This window comes from Gymnoscopelus microlampas, assembly GCF_963454915.1.
Source record: "Gymnoscopelus microlampas genome assembly, chromosome: 16".
Lineage (NCBI taxonomy): Eukaryota > Metazoa > Chordata > Actinopteri > Myctophiformes > Myctophidae > Gymnoscopelus > Gymnoscopelus microlampas.
The window spans coordinates 26,658,691-26,682,863 of NC_139953.1; the positions used below are offsets into that span (position 1 = coordinate 26,658,691).

General features: G+C 42.7%; 3 protein-coding genes across 3 annotated transcripts; all 3 read right to left on the bottom strand.

Annotated features, from left to right (window-relative positions):
* LOC311062923 (C-C chemokine receptor type 5-like) lies at positions 1-8,250 on the bottom strand (the record flags this gene model as incomplete). Its single annotated transcript, XM_084082142.1, has 3 exons — positions 8,147-8,250; positions 6,381-7,051; positions 1-413 (listed from the first exon to the last, which is right to left on the bottom strand). Exons 1-3 carry the CDS (start codon positions 8,182-8,184, stop codon positions 1-3), a joined length of 1,122 nt encoding a protein of 373 aa, XP_083938268.1. The 5' UTR covers positions 8,185-8,250.
* A 2,676-nt stretch (positions 8,251-10,926) lies between these two features.
* Positions 10,927-14,007, bottom strand: LOC311063139 (C-C chemokine receptor type 8-like; the record flags this gene model as incomplete). The annotated part of the gene is made up of 2 exons (XM_084082380.1): positions 13,867-14,007; positions 10,927-12,010 (listed from the first exon to the last, which is right to left on the bottom strand). The coding sequence occupies exons 1-2, from the start codon at positions 13,902-13,904 to the stop codon at positions 10,927-10,929; spliced, it is 1,122 nt and encodes a 373-aa protein (XP_083938506.1). The 5' UTR covers positions 13,905-14,007.
* Positions 14,008-20,444: 6,437 nt separating this feature from the next.
* LOC311063143 (C-C chemokine receptor type 5-like) lies at positions 20,445-22,211 on the bottom strand. Its single transcript, XM_084082386.1, has 2 exons — positions 22,053-22,211; positions 20,445-21,550 (listed from the first exon to the last, which is right to left on the bottom strand). Exons 1-2 carry the CDS (start codon positions 22,091-22,093, stop codon positions 20,488-20,490), a joined length of 1,104 nt encoding a protein of 367 aa, XP_083938512.1. The 5' UTR covers positions 22,094-22,211; the 3' UTR covers positions 20,445-20,487.
* Between the last annotated feature and the right edge of the window lie 1,962 nt (positions 22,212-24,173).

A 24,173-nucleotide genomic window follows, 5' to 3' on the forward strand; every position in this document is an offset into this window, starting at 1 on the left:
TCATACAGCAGTGGACCTTTCATTCGCATTGGTAGTTTGAGAATTAGACCCTGTGACTCTGTCTGGAGGGATGAGGGTCTTCATAACCTGACACACCCAACGTGGAGCCCTGTTCATCATCCTCAGGAGGTTCTTCCTGAATTTCTCCCCTACAAAAACATACAGGATGGGGTTGACACAGCTGTGAGAGTAAGCAATGGCCTGGGTGACTTCTAAAGCCAATTTGATTGCGTTGCTGCTGTCACATTCTGTATAAACATGAAGTAACTCCAACGATTTGAAGAAGGAAGTAACATTATAGGGCATCCAGCAGCAGAAAAACACAGCTACAACTATGAGAACCAATCGGATGGACTGTTTCTTGGAAGTATGGCTGTTTAGGAGTTTCCAAATGATCTGGGTGTAGCAGAAAACTATAGGTTACTGGACGTAACCCCGGTTTTATGATAATATAAGCGAGATGTCTCGCTATGGGAGAGCGCCCTCTGGGCGCGACACAGAAGTACTACCTTATACACTTCCAGACAATTTTATTGGCTGGACTCTGACTACTCCCTGACAGGTGGATCCGCCCCCACCTTATATCAGCTCAGGGAGGTGTCAGTTCATTCAATTCAAGATAACATCACTTTCTTCTCGTTCATAAACAAGAAGGGTGTCTTTCGAGACATCTCGCTTATATTATCATAAAACCGGGGTTACGTCCAGTAACCTATAGTTTTATTTCAAATATTTCACTCGATGTCTCGCTATGGGAGATATAATACACTCCCTGATTGTTACCTCAAAGTCCAGAGTAACCAGCCTAGGGGCCTGACCCCCGTCTGGAAGCTACATTAAGGACCGTATGCGCCACAGGTGCCGCTGTTACGTCCAAACTGTAGAATCTGGCAAACGTCAAGGGCGAAGCCCAGCTTGCCGCATTGCAGACATCCTGAATGGAGACCCCTCTAAAGAGGGCCCATGATGCTGCCATCCCTCTCGTGGAATGTGCCCTCAGTCCCACTGGGGTCACCATCCCTGCACTAGAATAGGCCAATCGAATGGCCTCCACAATCCAGTGAGAGAGTGTTTGCTTCGTAATCGGCTTGCCCACCAACCGTGGAGCCCAGGATACGAATAATTGATCTGACTTCCTGGAAGTCCCAGATCTATCAATGTACATTTTCAGAGCTCGCACTGGGCAGAGACAATGTAAACGTTCATCCTCCTGCGAAACAAAAGGAGGCGGATGAAAAGCCTCTAGGGTCACAGGAACACATGGCATCAAGTGGTTCTTTGGTACAAAACCAGGTCTAGGTTTGACCATCACTTTTGTAGCCCCTTCATTAAACTGAGTACATTCCTCGTGTACTGACAGTGCATGAAGGTCACTAACCCTTTTAGCGGTCACTAGAGCCATAAGCAGCGCTGTCTTAAGGGACAAGTGCTTCATGTCAATCCGGTTCAGAGGTTCGAAAGGAGGCTTAGTCAGGGAGTCCAGTACTTTAGCTAAGTCCCATGACGGTACCGGAGTCTTTACCACAGGTAAGAGACGCCTAGCTCCTTTCATAAACCGCCTGACTAGATGGTGCTGGCCCACCGTCTCACCACTATTAAATCCCAGATGGCAAGCTGCAATAGCTGCCAGGTAGACTTTTAGTGTAGAGAAAGCCCTCCCTGTGTCCAACAGGTCCTGTAAAAAAGACAGGATAACCACCACAGGGGCTTGAAACGCTATGGTGTGCGTTTTTTCACACCATTTCTCAAATGCAAGCCATTTGCCACCATACTGTTTCCTCGTGGACAGAGCCCTCGCTGACTGTATAGTCGAGATGACGCTCTGAGGTAAACCTTCAGTAACCAGATTCATCCTCTCACGGGCCAAGCCCATAGAGCCAGACGTTCTGGGTGTTGATAGGCTATCTCGCCCCGTGCTTGCGTCAGCATGTCTGTGCGTAACGGTAGCAGCCACGGGCGGTCGTACAGGAGAGGTGTTATTGTTGACACCCATTGTCCCCATCCTGGGGCTACCAGTATGACTGACAGTCCTTCCTCCCTCACTCTCTCCAGAGTGGGGGTAATCAGAGATAACGGGGGAAAAGCATATAGTAGTGTCCTGGGCCAAATGTGCGCTAACGCATCCAGGCCCAGAGGCGCCACACCCCTCACTGCGAAGAACAATGGACACTTCGTGTTGTCCTGAGAAGCAAACAGGTCCACCTGGGGTCGACCAAATCGATCCCAGATCTGCTCTACTATCTCTGGGTGTAGTGACCATTCCCCGTAGTGGCACACACCCCTGGATAGCAGGTCCGCTCCTATGTTCCGTACACCGGCGACATGGGAGGCTCTGAGCGACAGCAGGCGTGGTTTGCACCACACCAGTAGCTTGTGCGCCAGTCCGTGTAATACACTGGACCTTGTCCCCCCTTGTCTGTTGATGTAGGACAAGGTTGACATATTGTCTGTTCTGACTAACACATGGCGTGCCCGCAGAAACGGGAGGAAATGTTTCAGTGCCAGAAAAACTGCCATTAGCTCCAGGTAGTTTATGTGACAGGCTTTTAGCCTGTTGTCCCATAAACCCCTGGCCGGCCTGCCTTTGTAGGTGGCTCCCCACCCTGACAGGCTCGCATCTGTGGTTATCACCTCTCTGGAGGTGATTATTCCCATGGGCATTCCCTCTGAGAGGAATTGCACGCATCTCCATTGGTGTAGAGCCTTCATGCATTCCTCTGTGACTTTCACACGTGTGTGATGACGCTCGCTGGGGATTCCCTGTGACGTCATCCACAGCTGGAAGGGTCTCATGTGCAGCCTGCCTAATGGAATTAGACCTATCGCTGATGCCATGAGCCCCGCCATTCTCATGCACAATTTGAATTGGACCCAGTGGTCCGTCCGAAATTGTGCCAGGCAGGAAAGGAAGGACTGGACTCGTTCTGACGACAGTTTCGCTGTAAATGACAGTGAGTCCAGTCTCGTGCCTATGAAATTCGCTGTCTGTGCTGGTATCAACACGCTTTTCTCGTGATTGATTTTGAAGCCCAGATCCGAAAGGAGGGATATTACTCTCCGAGTATGTTGCTGTGCTTCGAGTTTCGAAGCGGCCAGTACTATCCAATCGTCTATGTACGAGGCTATGCGAATCCCTTCTTCTCTTAGAGGCGTTATCGCAGCCTTCGTGCACGTCACGAACACTCTTGGACTGAGAGACATGCCGAACGGTAGAACCATGTATTGGTATGTCTGTCCCCGAAACCCGAACCTCAGAAATTTTCTGTGTGGCGGGTAAATGGGTATGTGGAAGTATGCGTCCTTCAAATCTATTACTGTATACCAGTCGCCCTGGCGCATCATGCGTAAAAGGGACGAGCTTGTCAGCATTTTGAATTTGAACACTTTTAGGTATCGATTGAGAGCTCTTAGGTCCAATATTGGACGCAGCCCCCCCCCCTTCTTTTTGACCAGAAAGTAGCGAGAGTAGAAACCGCTGTTTGCTTGATCTTTTGGTACTATCTGTATCGCTTGTTTGTTTAGGAGGGAGACTATCTCTTCCTGTAGGACATCGCCTGCCTTGCCCTGTGCTTGTGAGAAAATTATTTTCCCTAGGGCAGGGGGTCTCGAGGCAAATTGTAGCACGTACCCCTTGGATATCGTTCTCAGCACCCATTGGGGCGTATTGATCCGAATCCATGCTGGTAACTTTTCTGAGAGAGGAAAATTCAGCACTCTGCCCTTTTCTTTGAGAGGTGCAATGTCGCCCCCTAGCGGTCGAGTGAGAATTTGTCCGTGGGTTTGTTGCCCCGAGAGAGGATATTTTATTCCTCTCTCGTTGTAATAAACCTGTCCCATTGTCTCGAGGGGTCCGGGGGACCCCTTGGACGATGGGCTCATGTCCCTTATGTTCTGGGTTTGTTTCGAGTGCATTTCTGATGGCCCTGCCCCTGAATGAATCAGTCGGTCTTGGCTGTGAAACTTTATTTTCGAAACACAGACATTTAAGCATACATTTACAACATCGGAATGTGGAATGTGCAAAGTCTTTTGTCTTTTGAACGGGCGATGTGGCATGTGTCCCGAGTCCACTCTGCTCTGCCCCCCTCCCAGAACTGGGGAAATCAACGGGGGGGAGACGTTGTCCTTCGTCTCCCCGAGGCGTGGGGACAGCTATGTCCCCCTCCTCTTCTTGTTGTCACCCCTGTAGGAGCCCGCGTGAGAGCCTCCTCTGCCGGGTGGTGACTGGAAGCGGCGCCTGTTCTGCGCTCCTCCTTGGCCAGCTCCGCGCGGGGCTGAGTTGCTCCGTGGTGGCGGTGCAGGCGCTGCTGGAGCGCGTTGCGCTCCACGAGGAGCTTGTGGTGCGTAACGGCGAGGAGCAGGAGCTGTGGTTTGAGGTGTGTTTTTGGGTAGACACACGGTCATGGCCTCGTCCTCCTCCTTTTTAGATTTCAGTCTGGCCGTCATCGCTGACATGGCGTTCCCAAACAGGCCACTCTGGGAGATGGGTTGGTCGAGAAGCTCGAGCCTCTCCTGGTCTGAGATCTTGGCGTATTCTAGCCATCTCGCTCTCTCCAGAGCCACTTGGTATGCCATAGCGCGCCCTGTGGCTACGAGGGTAGCTTGAGCGAGGTTGAGCATTTCATCCAGGATTCTGCGAACCTCTGCCATCTGTTCCAGTGTGGGATTATCACCTCCCTGCCGGAGTAGAGCGACGGCTGAGGCTCCCAGGAGCGCGGAGGCGTTAGTTGCTCGGACAGAAGAGCCCAGAACGCCGTAGGCTCGTCTATTAATCTGGGAAAATTCTTTGTCCCGTTTGGAAATGAAACCAGGCCCCCGCAGTAGTCCTGTTGCTCCCGTGGAGAGGAGATAGGAAGCGAGCCCTCTTTCCATCGGGGGGAGGGTTTCGAACCCTGCTTCCTTCGCCCCGGCGCACTCTAGGTGTTTCAGGGGAGAGACTGCTGCAGAGATGGGTTTGCTCCATGAGCCAGAGGCGAGTCTAGAGGCGTCCTCTGTGAGGGGAATCAGACGTTTTATCGCTTTCCTGGCTCTCGCCCCACTGAACCCGTCGAAAAGCGACACTATCGGTGTAGTTTGCTCTTCCTCCTGGGGCCAGGGGACATTGGCACGGGTGGCAGCTCGCTGCAGCAGCACGTAAAGTTCTGCCTGGTCGACTGCTGGTCCCGCCGGTGGCGTGGTGCCGGTGGTCGCTTCGGTTGTACCGGAGGACGTGCCGGCGGCCGCTGTGGGCCTGGGTTGGGCCGCGGGTAGTTCTGCCTCTGCGTCTTCGGTTGGAGGGAGGATATCATCCTCACCGTCCTCTACCTCTGACTCGTCAGAAAATTCGGCTTCGAATTCACCCTGGTCCTCTGTCGTCTCCTCAGGTTGGTAGTGCTCGAGGAGTTCGGACAGTTCGCCGTTGAGAATCGGGTTCCCTTCATCAAGGATCGGGTCCTCGGTATCCATCTGACCGCCCCAGCTCCTCGGGGGAGAGGTTTCCTGTAGCAGGAGGGTAGGGGGTTCGAACCCCGGCTGGTCGACCGCCATGGCGTCCTCGTTGGGTCGCGGCGGTTTGTCGAACTTTTTGACTCTCTTCTTGAGGAATCTTTGTTCGGTTACGCCGCAGGCCATGCAAAAGTCTGAGCCTTCTTGCATCCCGCGGATCGCGTGGTCCCTTCCTAGGCACAAGACGCAGGCGGAATGTCTGTCGGTTCCCGTCATTGTCGTGCCGCACCTCTCGCACTCTTTTTGTGGGACCTGGGTTCTGTTGGACCTGGTCCGTGGTTTTGGAGCTGCGGAGGCCATGTTCACTCTTGCTTATTAAGCTAGGCGACGTGGGAAAGGGCTCGAAGGAAAACAAACACTGGGGCCAGTATATTGCTCTGGCGTGTTTGTTCCTTCCAGCTAGCTCAGGGCTAGCTGTGGCTAGTAATCAGGGTGAGACTAAGGAAAAGTGTATTAAACTCGTCCTTCGAATCACGGTTACTATGTAAGCAGACTATGCTTTCTGTTTTTAGCTTATTAAGCTTGGCTATTGGAACGTATTAAGTTCCTAGCAGGACAACCTGCGATATTGTCACAGTTGTATTTAGTCTATACCTTCGGTCGGCAGCGCCTCGCGGTCCGGGATATTATCCTGTCCTTTTTGAGACTTTTCGCAGTGCTCGACTCGTTGAGGTAGACTGGGAAAAGGTACTTCTTCGGTCGGACGAGAAGAAAACTGAATTGAATGAACTGACACCTCCCTGAGCTGATATAAGGTGGGGGCGGATCCACCTGTCAGGGAGTAGTCAGAGTCCAGCCAATAAAATTGTCTGGAAGTGTATAAGGTAGTACTTCTGTGTCGCGCCCAGAGGGCGCTCTCCCATAGCGAGACATCGAGTGAAATATTTGAAATAAAACCATGATGGTCATTGGAATCAGTAAGCCAAGGATGTTCATTTTGAAAAAGCCAAAGATACTCCAGAAGTGCCTATTGTGTGTCGTGGTATCATTCCCAGCGGATGCAGTGTATAAAGGTGCACAGTATAGTATTGTGTTATTACTGGACGTTGGGGAATCCTGTACCTGAAGAAATCCTAGATCTGGAAAAGAGGCAAGAAATCCAAGCACCCATGTAACAGCAGCTGCAATTATTCCAGAGGAGCGTGTTCGTATTTTCATGGCAGAAACTGCGTGCACTATAGCCAGGTATCGGTCAATGCTCATCAGGCTGATGAAAAAGATCCCACAGTAAAAGCCAATGTGGTAAATACCGAGGACCATCTTGCACATAGCATCCCCAAACAGCCACTGGTCCCATTCTTGGTGGGCTAGGAAGGGAAGGGAGCATACTAGGAGAAGGTCAGCAAAGGCCAGGTTGAGGAGGCACACGTCGCTCATGTTACGGAGCCGCACCCCAAAGATGATGACCCAGAGGACAAGCACATTCCCTAGAAAACCCACGATGAAGAAGAGAGAATAGAGCCATGGGAGAAAGTAGGACTCATGATGTAGGTGTTCACATATCATAGAGTTTTCATAGTCGTAGTCGTCGTCATCAGGGTCAGTAAAGGATTCACTGGTAGGTGAGCTGAGAGATAATAAAATAGGAGATGTATAAGGTGCATTTTAATGATGAAAGGCTTCAGTATAATACTGTAGATCTGTTTATGAAAGAAAACCACAACCAAAAATATAAAGAGCGGCATAGAGTTCTGCATACTTTCTCTTCCATTACTTTCTTCCGTACCTCATGAATTATACATAATCATATTGTAGCACAAGCCCATAATGATCATTCATGTCACTGTCATAGTTTAATAACAAGTCCTGTTCATTATAGACATATCGATGTGCTTAAAAGCTCTATGACACTTTGGTAGAGGTTTCGACTGTGTACTGTAGTTACCTTGCTATGGTGTAATTGGCCGTATACTGGGTTTTGTGATGTTATACAGTATACTGGCAGAATCAGCTTTGTTTGAGCTACAATATGTGCTAAAAGAGTGACTTTGAGAGTTATTTCACTGTGTGATGTAAGTCAATGAGTTACATCATGGCAAGGCAACTACACAACCGAAACCCCTACCAAAGTGTCATTGTGCTTTTACTCTTTGACTGCCAGAAATAAAACATTGTTTACTAATTAGCTTGTTAGCTGTGTATTAATTCGCTCTTACAGGCAACTAGACCTCAAGCCTTCACATTACATTGCTCTTCCATACGTGTTGGTTTAATTTGTTATATACTCATTTGTACTTTTTTTTAAATTAAATTTAAATTGTGTTATTTTGGAAACACTTAAGTTGTGCTTAGTATACTAAAAGTTGCACTAAAGATATGCTAAACCATATCTTTAATATACTTTTATATACTCCCCCTGATGTCATTAAAGTATAATATCATTCAATTTATAGTGTATTACCAATACATATCAAGTACCAAATAAATAAATATAGATTATATAGCAATTATGCTAAAATATACTTTCAATGTAATAATAGTATATTCTAAATTAACTAACTGTGTATGTTTAGTTAAATTCAGTTGTAGTTTAAATACATTATTACTTTGAAAGTATATTTTAGCAAATTTGGGTTGTAGTTTAAATACTTTATTATTACATTCATAGTATAATTGAAACTATTAAAAGTATACTTCACATTCATTTATGTGTGAGTCTCACCTGAGAGTGTTCATAATGTAGCTTGTGGTGACATCCATCACTAACTGCGCTGAGTCAAGATACCAGGCCAAAACAAACAGATCTTCTATATCATATAACCAGTTCAACTGTACGACCAGCCAAGTGTCAAGAATGACCAAAGTGAAAACACTAAGCAAAATATCTAAATTACTTCTCATTTTATTAGGGGAAGTTAGATGATTTTGAAATTGATGGTGGCCGTGGTGGACAGTGATAAATGTGCAGAGCTATGGTGGACACTGGGATCCAGCGTGGAACACCGTTCCACCCCCATTGCAGCTCCCGTCTGCACCTGAATTGGGGGAGGTCAATCATCATTATCATGGCAGATAATGCCAGGTATATCTGGAAGACGACAAGTACGAATGTAAATGCTTTCGGCATTCTGACCCAGCGTTTTGGGGTTAATAGACGACAACTGGAGATGAGCCCTGACCTGGCAGTGAGCATCGTCAAAAGAACCTGCATTTTACGCAACTACCTGTGCCATGGAGTAGAGCAGTGGTTCTTCTCAACCTGTGGGCCATGATTAAATGATTTGGGGGGGGGGGGGGGGGGGGTACCCAGATGACAGTGAAGTGACAATTTAAGGACTTTTACAACCTTTTTAATACCTTAAAAAAAGAAAGAAAGAAATGAAAAAGACCATTACTGAATCAAAAGTAACAACAAACTATACAATAAAAACTGGTCAAACATTGGCCAGATTGTCAAATAATATAAGAAAAGGGCAAAAAATAAATAAATAGCCGATCTACAAGCTCACAACGCCTCGCAACGCGAGGCTGCTATTTTCACAAATGTATTTTTGGAACCGAGTCAAACTAATTGTAATGCCTCAACTCCTACAAGTCCAAATGCTTATCAGGGTGGGGGGTCCCCAGCCCACTGCGCCCAGGATGACAGCTTTGATGATGCTGACACCAACGCCTGTCATACAGGAGATCCAGAGGTCATGGGTTAACCAGGCATCTGCAGAGGCTCTGCAGATGCCTGAGACACATTCAAGGATATTTTGTCTCACTTGCTGGCCAACAACCATGGCAGTATGACATACAGTGGTGGAAAAAGTACTTTTTTAGTACTCATTTATAAAACACTTTGATTAAACCTTTGATAATTGTTATAACGTTATACAGCATGCCTGTTACAAGTGTGATGTGTTATGTTAAGGATGGAACCATTTAATTATGTGAGCTGGCTTAACTGAGCATTGCTGAACAAGGTAAGTTGTGCTGTGGCTGACTAATCAGTAAATAGAGTATTTATGATTCCTTGATTATAGTGTCATAAACAAATGATAATGTATTATAAGTATGTTAAACACCTCTGTCTGCAGCTCCTTCATGGCCTGACAGCATTGTCACTCTGTCTCTCTCACTCTTTTCATTTTCTCCCTTGAATGACGGTCAAAAGTTGTGGCGTCGATGTGTAAACGTTTTTGACACTATACGAGTTAATGTTTATTTTTAACGTGCAACAATTTCGGAAGGGAAATACCTGGGGCTGTCTTGATCATGACATTTTTGTTGTCTACTAATTAATAATTGCAATGTTTTTCTGTTCATTTTATACAAATAGAACAACTGAATGTATTTGAAAAAAACGGATACTACAGTACTAGCTCGTACAGTACAGTAAATGTTTTGGCAACATCAGGCAATGCATGCATGCTCCACAGATGTGTCTTAACACAAGAAATCTATGCACAATGAGAGGCAGTTAAACGTATTTAATTATAAACAATGCATGTGGACATGGAAAAGTACATGTAAACATTGTAGGGGATACACACACCAACATTAAAACTACGACTATAGAGGTGGACGAAGTACTCGACCCCCGTACTTGAGTAAGAGTACAGATACTCCTGGCCAAATTTATTCCACTACAATTAAAGTATAGCTCAGTCAAAATGTTACTCAAGTAAGAGTACAAAAGGCATTGCTTTTAAAAACACTTAAGTATTTAAAAGTACATGCTTTGATAAATACTTAAAGTACAAGTAAAAGTAAAAGTACATTTCTTAATTTTTCTTTCAATGAATTGCTGTAATGTTCACAATGAATTTATAGGACCTTGTAACTCAAGATAATTACTGTAACTCTCTGAAACCACCTGCACTGCATGCACTAATGTGCTTGCTTATGGAACCACTACGTTATGCAAAGCTTGCAGAAACACCAATAAAAACAAAGAAATTACTGAGGAACCAGAACTAAATCATTTTACTCCTATATATACACCCATACAAGATGTAAAAAAGAGGCGAGCGGAGGGGGAAGCCAGAAACACGGCTAGTGTGAGAGCAGACTTGTGGACAATTGTGTTTTAGGGAAGAAAAAAAAACAGCCAACCTAAAGGCCAAACCGCACCAATGCAACTAGTCGCAACTCCTTGCAACAAAACCGTTTTAAGGTAAACCGCACCAATGCAACTCCTTGCAACTGCCATTGGGGATAATGGTTGCAAGTAGTTGCAAGTAGTTGCATGTTGCAAGGAGTTGCATGGCGAATCATTGGTGTAGATGTGGAGTGGGCTTAAAAGTACTCAGTACTTCCTAGAAATGTACGTGAGTAAAAGTAAAATATTTGTCTTGGAAATACTCACGTAAGAGTAATAAGTATTAAAAAGAAAAATCAAATAGTGAAGTAAAGTACAGATCCTCAAAATCTTTACTTAAGTACAGTACTCAAGTACATTTACTCCATTACTGTCCACCACTGACGACTACACAATGCAACCCTTACACTGGGACTTCATACAACAGTGGACCTTTCATTCACACTGGTAGTTTGAGAATAAGTAGACCCTGTGACTCTTTCTGGAGGGATGAGGGTCTTCATAACCTGACACACCCTACATGGAGCCCTGTTCATCAACCTCAGAAGGTTCCTCCTGAATTTCTCCCCTACAAAAACATACAGGATGGGGTTGACACAGCTGTGAGAGTAAGCAATGGCCTGGGTGACTTCTAAAGCCAATGTGATTGCCTTGCTGCTGTGACATTCTGCATAGATGTTAAGTAACTCCAAAGCTTTGAAGAATGAAGCAACATTATAGGGCATCCAGCAGCAGAAAAACACAGCCACAACTACAAGAACCAATTGGATGGACTGTTTCTTGGAGGAATGGCTGTTTAGGAGTTTCCAAATGATCTGGGAGTAGCAGAAAACCATGATGGTCATTGGAATCAGTAAACCAAGGATGTTCATTTTGAAAAGGCTGAAGATAATCCAGAAGTGCCTGTTGGGTGTTGTGGCATCATTTCCAGTGTATAAGGGAGCACAGAAGAGAGTTGTGTTATTACTGGACCCTGGGGCCTCCTGTACCTGAAGAAAACTTAGATCTGGAAAAGAGGCGAGAAATCCAGCAACCCATGTAACAGCAGCTGCAATTATTCCAGAGGAGCGTGTTCGTATTTTCATGGCACAAATTGCGTGCACTATAGCCAGGTACCGGTCAATGCTCATCAGGCTGATGAAAAAGATCCCACAGTAAAAGCCAATGTGGTAAATACCGAGGACCATCTTGCACATAGCATCCCCAAACAGCCACTGGTCCCGTTCTTGGTGGGCTTGGAAGGGAAGGGAACATACTAGGAGAAGGTCAGCAAAGGCCAGGTTGAGGAGGCACACATCGCTCATGTTACGGAGCCGCGCCCCATAGATGATGACCCAGAGGACAAGCACATTCCCTAGAAAACCCACAATGAAGAAGAGAGAATAGAGCCATGGGAGAAAGTAGGACCCATGGAGTGGGTATTCACAAGGCCCTTTTCCATCTTCGACATCAGTGTAGTTGTAGTCATCATCATCAGTAAAGGATTCACTGGTAGGTGAGCTGAGAGATAATAAAATAAGAGATGTATAAGGTGCATTGTAATGATGAAAGGCTTCAGTATAATACTGTAGATCTGTTTATGAAAGAAAACAACAACCAAAAATATAAAGAGCGGCGTAGAATTCTGCATATTTTCTCTTCCATTACTTTCTTCCGTACCCCATGAATTATACATTATAACCCATAATGATCTCATCATTCATATCACTGTCATAGTTTTATAATAACAAGTCCTCTTCATTAGACATATCGATGTGCTTAAAAGCTCTAGACACTTTGATAGAGGTTTCGGCTGTGTAGATACCTTGCTATGGTGTAATTGGCCGTATACTGGGTTTTGTGATGTTATACAGTATACTGGCAGAATCAGCTTTGTTTGAGCTAGAGTATGTGCTAAAAGAGTGACTTTGAGAGTTATTTCACTGTGCGCTGTAAGTCAATGAGTTACAGCATGGCAAGGCAACTACACAACTGAAACCCCTACCAAAGTGTCATTGGTTTTACTATTTGACTGCCAGAAATAAAACATTGTTTACTAATTAGCTCGTTAGCTGTTTATTAATTGGCTCTTACAGGCAACTAGATCTCAAGCCTTCACATTACATTGCTCTTCCAAACGTGTAGGTTTATTTTGATACTCATTTGTACTTTTTATGAATCAAATTTAAATTGTGTTATTTTGGAAACACTTAAGTTGTACTTAGTATACTAAAAGTTGCACTAGAGATATGCTAAACCATATCTTTAATATACTTATATATACTCCCACCCCCAAAAAATACAATTTAATTACAAATACTTACAGTATCTTAAGTACAGTTTTGCTGATGTCATTAAAGTATACTATCATTCAATTTATAGTGTATTAACAATACATATCAAGTACCAAATAAATACATATAGAGTATAGCAATTATGCTTAAAATATACTTTCAATGTAATAATAGTATATTCTAAATTAACTAACTGTGTATGTTTAGTTAAATTGAGTTGTAGTTTAAATACATTATTACATTGAAAGTGTATTTTAGCAAATTTGGGTTGATGTTTAAATACTTTATTATTACATTTATAGTATATTGAAACTATTAAAAGTATACTTCACATACATTTATTTTATACTCCAAGTATATTTGTAATACATTGATCGTATATTTTAAGCATAATTGCTATATACTCTATATATATTTATTTAGTACTTGATATGTATTTGTAATGCACTATAAATGTAATGATAGTATACTTTAATGACATCAGAAAAAGTGTACTTCAGATAAGTACATTTGTAATTAAATTGTATTGGGGGGGGGGGGGGGGGTGTACCTAAAAGTATATTAAAGATATGTTTTAGCATATCTTTAGTGCAACTTTTATTATACTAAGTACAACTTAAGTCTTTCCAAAATAATTTAAATTGTATGTATAAAAAGTACAAATGAGTATATTAAATATACTTCTGAAAAATATATTTAGTATAATCTTTTTTCATTTGGGAAGCCACTGCCACTCGCTTTAAAAGATGTATCCGAGTCTTGTTGAATCGGGGGGGAAGCGAGCCATTAACATGGAACTGAATGTGCCTGTTTTTTGCCTTCACTGGTTCACAGACACACTTAACCACTTTCACAATCACTTTCAAACATAAAAAAAAAAATAGCAAGAATAGCAGATCTACGACCTCACAACACGTGACATCACAACGCAAAGCGGCTAATTTGACTACTTTTGCAAGACACTCTAGTACGACAAAATAGGTCAGTAATTTATGAAAGAAAAGTTGAAATTTGAAGATGAAGACAAGGTTTCCACCTGACAGCGACATTATGTAAAACAATTGTGGGGAAAAGGAGTCTCACCTGAGAGTGTTCATAAAGTAGCTTGTGGTGACGTCCATCACTGACTGAGTCAAGATACCAGGCCAAAACAAACAGATCTTCTATATCATATAACCAGTTCAACTGTACGACCATCCAAGTGCCAAGAATAACCAAAGTGAAAGCACTAAGCAAAATAACTAAATTACTTCTCATTTTATTAGGGGAAGTTAGATCATTTTGAAATGGATGGTGGCAGTGGTGGACAGTGATAATGTGCAGAGCTATGGTGGACACTGGGATCCAGCGTGGAACACTGTTCCACCCCCATTGGAGCTCCCGTCTGCACCTGAATTGGGGGTGGTCAATCATCATTATCATGGCAGATAACGCCAGGTATATCTGGAAGACGACAAGTACGTGTCACACGTCTCAAAATGCTTTCAGCATTCTGACCCAGCGTTTTGGGGTTAATAATAGACGATAACTGGAGATGAACCCTGACCTGGCAGTTAGCATCGTCAAACAACCTGCATGTTACGCAACTACCTGTGCCATGGAGTAGAGCAGTGGTTCTCAACATGTGGGTCGTAATGACATGATTTTGGGGGGTTGGGGTCCCCCGATGACAGAGAAGTGACAATTTAAGGACCTTTACAACCTTTTTAATACCTTAAAAAAAGAAAGAAAGAAATGAAAAAAGACCATTACTGAATCAAAAGTAACAACAAACTATACAATAAAAACTGGTCAAACATTGGTCAGATTGTCAAATAATATAAGAAAAGGGCAAAAAAAAAAAATAATAGCCGGTATACAAGCTCACAACGCCTCGGAACGCGAGGCGTTGTGAGCTTGTAGAACTGCTATTTTCACAATATTTATTTTTGGAACCGAGTCAAACTAATTGTAATGCCTCAACTCCTACAAGCAGCGGCGGACTGGCCATTTGGCGTACCGGGCAAATGCCCGGTGGGCCGCTGGGCCAGTGGGCCACTGGGCCCAAAATAAAAACAATTTTTTTTTTTTATTTATTTTTTTTAATATTTTTTTTTAAATGTTTTAGGGTTATTACGGTCATATCCAAGTCGCGCGGCCCAATTATTAGTTATGTTAATGTTTGGGCTGGGATTCTTTCCAGCAGGCGCCTCAGTGCGGCCGCAGAGTTCATGTGCAGGGCTGGGCTGAAACAGTGAAACGCCCCCCCCCCCCATTGACAAAATGGGGGCGGGGGGGATATGTTGTCTCGCTTGCTGGCCAACAACCATGGCAGAATGACATACAGAGGTGGAAAATTTTATTTTTTTAGGTAGGGTAAGTGATTTACTTTGGTTAAAATAAGTGTTAAATAGCTCTATATTCTGATAGTACTCATTGCTATAGAGTGTTTGTTCAGTAAAAGGAGTATCCCATGTCTCTCCAGCTCTTTATTAAACAGAAACTGCATTTTCAGTGCTCTCTCCTGATTGGCTTAAATTTTGTCACCTACATGAAAACGTACTATATTCTGTTTACTAAAGAGCTGGAGAGACCCCTGTGACCAAACAAACACTCTGTATCAGAATCAGATCTACAAGCTCACATTGCGATGCATTGTGAGCTTGTCGATCGCTATTTTCAAATGGCCGATATGTATGTAGGGCTGAAGAAGTATGTTTTGTAATGATAATAAAAATCTACAAATTAACTAGTAACTAAAGTTTTCAAATAATTGTAGTTGAGTAAAAGTATAATATTTGCCTCTGAGATGTAGTGGAGTAGCCTGGTAAACCCTCCCTCCAGAAATCTCATTTCCATTTGATTTCTGGAGTGAGTCTGGCCTGATCCGCCTTTCTGCAATATTGGCTGTGGGCTGGAGTTGAGCGGGAGTAATACCGTTGACTGACAACCCCTTCAACCAATGATCGTTTTTCCCCTTCAGCCAATCAGCAGTTCATGTTTACCACCTCCAGACTATGTGACGCAACGGGACTTTTGAGACGGCCATGCCCAAAATAGGTTGCCTTATTGGGATACATGCGTGTCACTCCCCGCCCCTGCCGGTTCTCTAAATTTATATTTTTAAATAGGCTCTGTCATGATTAATTGACCACATATATGAAGTTAAACAACTAAATGACGCTGATAGGCTCGCCCCTTTGGCGTACAGAGCCAATATTGCAGAAAGGCGGATCAGGCCAGACTCACTCCAGAAATCAAATGGAAATGAGATTTCTGGAGGGAGGGTTTACCAGGCTAGTAGTGGAGTAGAAGTAAAAGTACTGAAAATTGGAAATACTCCAGTAAAGTAAAAAATACCTCAAAATTGTACTTACAGTAAGTACAGTACTTAGTTACTTTACACCACTGATGACATATGCACCATGGACTTAGATTAGAGAGTGGTAGAGCAATGCAACTGTAGAAGATGAAAGATGGATCAGCTGTTTTAAATGTGGTTGAATGGTGTTTATATGTATGTATTGGTATGTAATGTATATGATACTTTGCTGTTATTATCTTTTAAACACAGCACTGTGCCACATCATGTTATACATATATATATACGTTATTATTACTGTAATGGAGTGAGTTATATGTTTGCCAGAAGATGGCTTTCTAGTGTTATTGGCCCCGATTCACAAAGAGGGTCGTAAATACGGGGTAAATAAAGTTCGTAAAGGAGGTTGTATTTTTGAATTTGGGCTTATTTTTCTGTAAAGTTGCTTGTAAATATTGGTAGCTGTGGGGTGCGTTTTTTTGGGCTTGTTTCTAAAGTGTAGTTGATTATTTGGGCTTGCTTCACAATTGTTCAATTATTTTAACCGGTGGTTCTCAAATATTTTTATGTCATGGACCCCCAAGTTAATATGTAGGCTAATTTATCCCTATAAGCCCCATCTGAAAATGTGTTGTGCCAGCTGGAGCCCCTTACCAGATTTGTGTTGTTAGAATGTTTAAAAAATCTTCACGTAATAAATGTTCTCATGTGTAATGAGAATAAAGAAGTTTACAAGGTTTAACCCCATTACCAAATAAAAGGCTAATAAAACGTGGAAAGGATATTATATAAGCCTTTTCTAATGAACATTGCGCACCTTTACCGAGGTAAAAAGTGGAACGCTTCTATCCAATTATGGACCAGAGCTTATTGATTACATCAGTTATTTTTTGATCAATATATCAAATGGGGAATGGTCTTCTGGACACAGCTTTCATCCAATTATAGTTTCCTCATCAGATGGTAACATTTATTAGGCTGTTGTGTGTGGCATTCGTGTGATCAATATACAGTAAAGTAGCCTACAGTAGGCTATTCTAAATTAATACCGCGGCACGGACACTGGAGGTGCGTCGATCAGTCCCTCCGCAGTTTCATTAAGGCATGATAGCCTATTTTCATTATTACGTGACACTTTGGCTCAGATGGCCCGCTGGCAAACACACTGAGGGACCTAATAATTCTGCTCTAAATGCAATGCAATTGATAGCCTAGAAAATAAATAAAAAGCGGTGGAATCTACATCATGTCTATGTTATGTAATAGACTACAAGCAATACATCGTTTGACATTTATTTTAATTTTTTAATATATATGTGTTGACAAATGTTGGGCACATATATATTTTATTTGAGGTTTGCCACTGTTGTAATTGATTTTGGCATGAAGAATAAAGCATTCTAAAGACATACGCACATTTCAGCCCTGGTAAGACAGCCTCGGGGCTGACCTGAGAACGTGTGCACCTGACGCACAAAACACAGACCAAAAAACGTTCATGAATCTGACTGCAGGTGTAGGATTTGTCTTAAATGCCGGTACGTACAAAATATGGTCGTAAATCGCTTTGTGAATCCGGGCCATTGTCTCCGCCAGGCCGAAAGGCGAGAGAGTATGTTTTACACCCTGTCCGTCCGTCCGTCCGTCCGTCCGTCCGTCCGTCCGTCCGTGTGTCCGTGTGTCCGTGTGTCCGTGTGTCCATGTGTCATTCTGTCTTTTACAGCTAATCTCTGGCACCGTTGGCTTGATCGCAGCGTAACTGTACACACACAGTCCCTGGATGCCAGAGCAGAACCTCTGCTCCAAATTTTTCACATGGGTCTTTTATAGCGCCACCAGGAGGCCGATTTGTGCAAAACACATTTTTGGATAGTACTCCTACAGATTTTGGCCAAAAATCCCGCAAATCGGTACACAGTAACTCTATAGTCATTAAAAGAAACGGCTCATTTGAGATTATTCATATTCCATCCTGATTGGCAAAAATTGGCTTTCAAAGTTTGCAGGAGTACTCCGTTTCGAACAAAATGCCTCAAATCATGAACACAGCATGCAATTTCTGTGAAATTTTGCACACACATTCCCATTAGGCCGAGGAAGAAATGTAATTTGAAAATGTTCAAATCAGCTTCATGGTGGCGCTGTGACAGGCCCATTCGTGTTTTTACCTATTACTGCACCGATCAGTGTAAAACTTTGTATGCACACTCTCTAGAGGCCAAGGAAAAACCTTTGCCCTGCATTTTTCACATATGCCTTTTATAGCGCCACCAGGAGGCAGACTTATGTAAAACACATTTTTTGATATTAAGCCTTCAGATCTCTATAGTCATGTGATCAAGACAGATCTGTTTGATTTTTCATATTCCATCCTGATTGGCTAAGATTGACATGTAATGTTTGCAGGGGTGGCCCGTTTTGAACAAATGCCGCAAATCATGAATGCAGCGTCCGATTGCGGTGAAACTTTCAAGACACATTTGCACTATGTTGAGGAACAAATGCCACCCTTTTAACATTGGCCTGTTATAGCGCCACCAGCAGGTCAAATTTAGCTAAACACATTTTTAGAACAAATTGCCTCAAATCATGCATGCAGTGTCCGATTGCCGTGCACGGCCTAGGAATAAATGGCACAATTTTCAAATTGGCCTATTATAGCGCCACCAGGAGGCCAAAATAACCTACCTGACCTGGCGGAGACCTGTGGTCCGAGGAGCACTTTTTCTAGTTTTGTATGTTTCTGTGTTTTACCTTGCTGTAGGTTTGAGATCCTCAACAGCCACCTTTGGTTAACATTTGTTTTATGTTTCAAAAAGTAAGGAGGGCTCCCAAGCTCTGTACGACTGAAAACACTTAGATTAAACCTTTAATAATTGTTATAACGTTATACAGCATGCCTGTTACAAGTGTGATGTGTTATGTTAAGGATGGAACCATTTCTATACATTTCATGTTTTATTTTAATTGTGTGAACTGGCATGAGCTAATCCGACAGACCTTTTCTCCGACTATGTGGCATCCGCGTGCGGTTAGGGTTAGGGTGCGGGTTTGGTTCGGGTTTAGTATTGGAAATACGTCGGAGCGCTGCGCTGTCGGACTAACGTACTGCACCCTTGCTGAACAAGGTAAGTTGTGCTGTGGCTGACTAATCAGTAAATAGAGTATACATGATTCCTTAATTATAGTGTCATAAACAAATGATAATGCATTATAAGTATGTTAAAATGCGTTATAGGCATGGGCTTAAATATTAAGTGTTACGATAGAGTCAAAACTGAATCCCCCAATAGAACAGAACAGAACCCCAACAGGCCCACTCCCAGGGGCCCAAAGGTCAGGGGCCTCTATAAAATTGGGCAGACTCATACCCACTAGTTCCAGAGCCTGACCCTGAATTTCACATGAAACTTTGCATGCACACTACCAGCTGGCCGACGAAGAACCTCCAGCCAACATTTTTCAAATCAGCCTTATGGTAGCACAATTTACAGGCCGCTTCATGTTTTGGCCTATGACTCTTGGTCATACAATAAAAATGAGATATTCTGCCATTTTGCATACACGTTTTTCTTATAGTCCTATAGATCTTAAGCTCAAATTATCTCTCTGGAGCCATTTGATATATTCAGATTAATTCAGATTTGATTTTATTATCTTGTAAACACAACACTGTGCCACATAGTGTTATACACTCCTTAATATTACTGTAAGATAGTGAGCTATATGTTTGCCAGAAGATGCTGTCCTAGTGTTATTTTGTATGTTTCTGTGTTTTACCATGATGTAGGTTTGAGCCTTATTGGTCCACCACAGGTTAGCATTTGTTTTATGTTTCAAAAGGTAAGGAGGGCTCCCGACTCAGGCTCTCCTCATGCTGGGGGCCAAGCTGGAGAGAAAATATGGCCTGGCAGCGTTGTCACTCTGTCTCTCTCACTCTCAATTTCTCAATTCCTCCCTTGAATGACGGTCAAAAGTTGTGGCGTCGATGTGTAAACGTGATTGACACTATGCAAGTTAATATTTTTAACATGCAACAATTTTGGAAGGGAAATACCTGGGGCTGTCTTGATCCTGATATTCTTTGTTGGCAATTAATTAATAATTGCAATCTTTTTCTGTTCATTTTATACAAATGGAACTATACTAAATATATTTGAAAACAACAGATGCTACAGTACTAGCTTGTACAGTACAGTAAATTATTTGGAAACATCAGGCAATGCATGCATGCTTCACAGATGTGTCTTTACACAAGAAAGCTATGTATAATGAGAGCCAGTTAAACTTATTTAATTATAAACAATGCATGTGGACATGGAAAAGTACATGAAAACATTGTAGGGGATACACACACCAACATTAAAACTACGACTACACAATGCAACTCTTACACTGGGCCTTCATACAGCAGTGGACCTTTCATTCACACTGGTAGTTGACGAAGACCCTGTGACTCTATCTGGAGGGATGAGGGTCTTCATAACCTGACACACCCTACACGGAGCCCTGTTCATCAACCTCAGCAGGTTCCTCCTGAATTTCTCCCCTACGAAAACATACAGGATGGGGTTGACACAGCTGTGAGAGTAAGCAATGGCCTGGGTGACTTCTAAAGCCAATTTGATTGCCTTGCTGCTGTGACATTCTGTATAGACTTGAAGTAACTCCAACGCTTTGAAGAAGGAAGCAACATTATAGGGCATCCAGCAGCAGAAAAACACAGCTACAACTACGAGAACTAAGCGGATGGACTGTTTCTTGGATGAATAGCTGTATAGGAGCTTCCAAATGATCTGGGAGTAGCAGAAAACCATGATGGTCATCGGAATCACTAAGCCAATTATGTTCATTTTGAAAAGGCCAAAGATAATCCAGAAGTGCCTGTTGTGTGTTGTGGCATCATTCCCAGCGGATGCAGTGTATAAGGGAGCACAGAATAAAATCGTGTTATTGGACCTTGGGGACTCCTGTGCCTTAAGAAAACCTAGATCTGGAAAAGAGGCGAGAAAGCCAGCCACCCATGTAACAGCAGCTGCAATTATTCCAGAAGAGCGTGTTCGTATTTTCAGTGCACAAACTGCGTGCACTACAGCCAGGTACCGGTCAATGCTCATCAGACTGATGAAAAAGATCCCACAGTAAAAGCCAACGTGGTAAATACCGAGGACCATCTTGCACATAGCATCCCCAAACAGCCACTGGTCCCATTCTTGGTAGGCTAGGAAGGGAAGGGAGCATACTAGCAGAAGGTCAGCAAAGGCCAGGTTGAGGAGGCAGACATCACTCATGCTACGGAGCCGCACCCCAAAGATGATGACCCAGAGGACAAGCACATTCCCTAGAAAACCCACGATGAAGAAGAGAGAATAGAGCCATGGGAGAAAGTAGGACCCATGCTGTGGGTATTCACATATCCCATCTTCTTCATAGTCGATTTCATAGTCGCCGTCACTGACAGGTGAGCTGAGAGAGTAATTGCAGTAAGTACGAGTAAGAGTAGGGATTAGGTCAAGTACATTTTCATAATAAAATAACTCAATTGCCTATAATATATAAAGCTGTGTAGAAAAACACATTTGCATAATTTCATAATTTCCCCCATAAATGATTAAAAAAAACATATATTGATCATTTATGTCACTCTCATAGTTGTATATGAGTCCTAATTAATTACAGACATACATGTGTTTAAAAACAAGATCATAATGGGGAAAAAACAGTTTCCTTTGACTACTCTGGGTTTCATCAAAAGGTCATAATACAAAATACAGCATAGAATTACAGAGGCATGTTATTTTTACATGCTATAGAGTTGGTTATTTAATGTACCCAGTAGTTCCTGTGCTAACTTTTCTTATGTAAAACAATACTAGGGGGAAAAAGCGTCTCAAGAATCAAGGAGGTTTTATTTGTCACCATCTTATACAAGTACAAGCAACAAAATGTCACCTGGTCTGGCACTCACCTGGCAGTACTGTTGATAAAATAGCTTGTGGTGTTCTCCATCACTGACTGCGCTGAATCAAGCTACCAGGCCTCTTTGCAAGTGAAGTTACATAAGACCATCCGAATGCAACAACAACTACTAAGTATAAATTACTTCTCGTTTTATTAGCGGAAGTGAGATTCTTCTAAATGGGTGTTTGCAGTGGTGAACGGAAACAACGTTTTTTTGTGAGTAAGCGTTTTTCACGTTTTTTTTTTTACTTGTGGCTTTTCCTTCACTACATTACAGACATATACTTTTCTTTTGACGCCACTGTATTTGGTCTTTGAAAATGACTTTTTGGGGGATTCTTCTTTCCTTTTTCATTGAGTTTTCAAAATACACAATGTAGACTACGGTATGTGTATCACAAATTAAGACATAATTTAAAAAAAAATTAAAACTAAATAAGATACACTAGATATGAAGTAAAAAAAACAAGGCAGACACAAGACAACCTAAGCTACAAAAAGACACGTACAAGTCAGGTTAATCACAGCACAAGACTAGAAAAAGTGCTCCTTGGAGCACACAGGTCAGGTAGGTTATTGCGGGCCAGCAATGTTGATGGAATATGAAAAATCTGACAGATCTGTCTTGATCACATGACTATAGCGATAATATGTACCAATTTGCGTGATGTTTGGACAACATCTCTAGGAGTAATATGAAAATAATATTGTACCTAAAATCGGCCTCCTGGTGGTGCTGTAATAGGCCAATGTGAATAGGGTGGCAAGTTTCTCGGGCAATTGGGTTCATGATTTGGGGCATTTTGTTCAAAACGGAGCACTCCTGCAAACTTTGAAAGCCAATCTTAGCCAATCAGGATGGCTTATAAGAAAACAGACAAATCCGTCTTGATCACATGACTATAGAGATACTGTGTTGCGTGATGTTTGGACAAAATCTGTAGGAGTAATATCAAAACATTGTTTTGCAAAAATCGGCCTCCTGGTGGCGCTATAACAGGCCGATCTGAAACATTTGAGGTGAGAGGTTCTGCTCTGGTATCCAGGGAGTTTGTGTGCACAGTTTCACGTCGATCACTGGAGATTAGCTGTTCACAGACAGACGGACGGACGGACGGACGGACGGACGGACACAAACACAGATAGACAGACAGGATGCAAAACATAATCTTCGGCCTGGTGGAGGCAATAAGTCAGCTGTAGATTTTTTTCTTTTCTTTTCTAAAATGTGATCACTGGCTACAGAATTCTCACCTGTCAAGCATTTATCAACAGTTAATAAGGCCCTTAGAAGTCATTTTTATAAGATATGTATTAACTGTATTCTGTGTAGATAGTCACACATCATACTACACAGGAAAAGCCATTTCACACAGGAAATAACCTTGCAAAACAGAAACACGATGGGTCTGTGGCATGGGTGTGACTGCTGGCGCTTAAAGTTCAGTGTGCACACTGCACATCCAAATGTACATGTATTGAACAGTAGAGTAGTCATGACTGAAAGAATAAAATAGATAATGAAGCCGAGACAAAACAGTGAATGAGCTATTTTTTATAATCAAACAGTGTAAGAAGTTTTAGTAACATAAAAACATAAACAATGCCCCCGGGCTGGGGGCATTGACACTGCATTATACTATGTTGCTAAAACCCCGGCGTCGAGGCGATCGGATAGGTGGCTGTCCAGAAGCGCCGATCCGACCGTTATGCCCATGTATGGGCATGCCCATATGGGACCGACCGACTTCCAACTATGCACAAATAATTGTGTTCATTTACTTTCTGAAATGTTTTTGAACCCTCAAGTGTCTTGTGATGGTTTCAAGTAATTAAATCAAATAAAAACCTCCACAATCTTCAAATTGGCCTTATGGTAGCACTGTTAACAGGCCGCTTCACGTTTTGGCCTATAACACTTTACCTGTAGGTCATCCAATTAAAATGAGATGTTCCACCATTTTGCATTTACTTCAAAACACAATATTCCTAAATATTCCTACAGATTGTGTCCAATACTCAAAAACAAATTGGTACACAGTATTATCTCTGGAGTCATGTGATAAACATGTATCATTCAGATTGTTCATATTCCATTTTGATTGGCTTCCAAAGTTTGCAGGAGGGG